The following is a 2,401-nucleotide window of genomic DNA, read 5'->3' as shown; positions in this document are numbered from 1 at the left end:
TTTCTTTGTGTTTCCAGCTAGAATACATTGTAAGGGAGAGTCTTTTGTGATATGACTAGGTTAAAGTGAAACAGCAGCCATATTTGTAGCTCATGCACGTTGTCATTTCTCTGCTGGCTTATCTCATTGGTATGAGGCAGTGGCCAGGATTGCAACTGCCACACCTCCTTTGGGATCCTTCTTGAGCTTCTCTGACTTGTGGGCCAGCTGTGTGTCCAGGTCTGTGGTGGAGGGCTCTAACTTTTGCAGTACATCTGCATTATCGAGGTTAGGGACAATGAGCACTGACACTAATTTTCATCTGTCCTTTAGCTTTCGCTTGTGGGTTCCAGCTTCTTTTTGTTTTCCTCCACTTTACATTCATCTTCTCTTCCTGGCTGCCCATCCTGTGGACATCAAGCTACAGCATCAGATGCAAAAACAACAGATTTACAGAGACTGCTGTATTACCTTCCATGATTGTGTAAGGTCAAATCACTAATGAATCCCTTAGTATGTATTCTCCTAGTGGTTCTGCTTTGCTAATGGAACCTTGACTGATATGGTCAGTAATCCCAATTTCTCATTTTTTCCTGTTCTTTCAGGCAAATTTGGAGCCCAAAGTGACTGAAACCATGGGGGGAGGAAATAATTCGGTGGTGTCTGAAATTGTGTTGGTGGGACTCACCAATTCTTTGGAGATGCAGCTTGTCCTATTTCTAGTTTTCTCTGTGTTTTATGTAATAGGTATTTTAGGAAACCTCCTCATTGTGCTCACAGTGATCTCTGACTCCCATCTACACTCCCCCATGTACTTCCTGCTGGCCAACCTCTCCTTTATTGACATGTGGGTTTCCTCCATTGCAGCTCCCAAGATGATTTCTGATCTTTTCAAGGAGAGAAAAGTAATCTCTTTCCAAGGCTGCGTTGCTCAGATGTTCTTCATTCATGTTATTGGAGGAACTGAGATGGTTCTGCTCATTGCCATGGCCCTTGACCGTTATGTTGCTATATGCAGGCCTCTCCATTACCTGACCATCATGAACTTCAGAACTTGTGTTTTACTTTTGGTGGTAGCTTGGACCATTGGGATCATTCACTCATTGATCCAACTTGGATTTGTTGTAAACCTGCCATTTTGTGGCCCTAATGAAGTGGACAGCTTTTACTGTGATCTTCCTCGATTTATTAGGCTTGCCTGCATAGACACGTACAAATTGGAGCTCATGGTCACTGCCAATAGTGGTTTCATCTCTCTGGGAACTTTTTTCATTTTGGTTATTTCCTATATCTTCATCTTGGTCATTGTTTGGCAACGTTCTTCAGGTGGCTTCTCCAAGGCCCTCTCTACTCTATCAGCTCACATCACAGTTGTGGTCTTGTTTTTTGGTCCATGTATTTTTGTGTACTCATGGCCATTTCCCACAGTACCAGTGGATAAGTTCCTTGCCATTTTCGATGTAATTATTACCCCATTTCTGAACCCTACCATCTACACTTTCAGGAATAAAGAGATGAAAGTGGCAATGAGGAGGATATTCAGTCAGGTGTTGAGCTCCAGGAAGATGTTTTAAGTGATTTTGATATCAAGGAAGACAAGCATCTCTAACATTTCCTGCCCCTGCTGCAGACACGAATCCAACAAAGCATATCACCATGGATGCTCTACTTACTAGTTTAATTATTAATTCCAGGACTTTCTTAATGAGTTTTCTGCCCATAATCAAGGAAGATATGGTGTTCTTTCTTATGTAATGTGATGGAATAAGAAGTATTACTATACAATTGTTTCCACATTTTCTCACCTCTCCTTGATAAGGAGGATTTTGGACAGGCCTTGCTATTTGCTTTCCTACTCTGTGTTCTGAGGAGAATCCTACCTTGTCAGATTGATTTTCAGGGTTTATAATGCAGAATCTGAAGAAAAGTGCTTTGGAAATATTTAAAAAATTACAATTATTAGGGATAGTTTTTTTTTCTTTTGAGATTCTATAGTGAGATGTGTGGGAGTAGCCATAGTATGTGAAGAATATAGATAGAAGACAAAAAGAAGATTTTAAAAAGACATTGTTGTCTGTTTCTTACCTTTCAATATATATTGCTCTTTGATAAATGAAAGCAAAGAGCTAAAGTTATTTTGTATTATCTTTATGTCTGTATGTGTGTGTGTGTGTGTGTGTGTTTTATTGCAACATCAGCCTGAAATTGGATCACTGGGTTATAGCTTCTAAAGCTTTTCAACTAACGCATGAATTCTTTCAAAATACAGTTCTTTCAAAAGCTGTATTCCTGTACTGTCTGGGTTTTTTTTTAAATAATAATTTAAAAAATTACATTATGTTAGTTACCATACAGTACATCATTAGGTTTTGATGTAATGTTCCATGATTCATTGTTTGCATATAACATCCAGTGCTCCATG

General features: G+C 39.3%; 1 protein-coding gene across 1 annotated transcript; it reads left to right on the top strand.

The window, feature by feature from the left end:
• The first annotated feature begins 614 nt into the window (after positions 1-614).
• Positions 615-1,553, top strand: LOC101694469 (olfactory receptor 4F3/4F16/4F29-like). Its single transcript, XM_004751365.1, has one exon. The coding sequence runs from the start codon at positions 615-617 to the stop codon at positions 1,551-1,553; it is 939 nt and encodes a 312-aa protein (XP_004751422.1).
• The last annotated feature ends 848 nt before the right edge of the window (positions 1,554-2,401 follow it).

This window comes from Mustela putorius, unplaced genomic scaffold, assembly GCF_011764305.1.
Source record: "Mustela putorius furo isolate JIRA1106 unplaced genomic scaffold, ASM1176430v1.1 tig00003898_pilon_pilon_pilon, whole genome shotgun sequence".
NCBI classification, from domain to species: Eukaryota; Metazoa; Chordata; class Mammalia; order Carnivora; family Mustelidae; genus Mustela; species Mustela putorius.
Note: the sequence above shows the minus strand (reverse complement) of the source record. Positions and strands in the feature narration are given on the sequence as shown.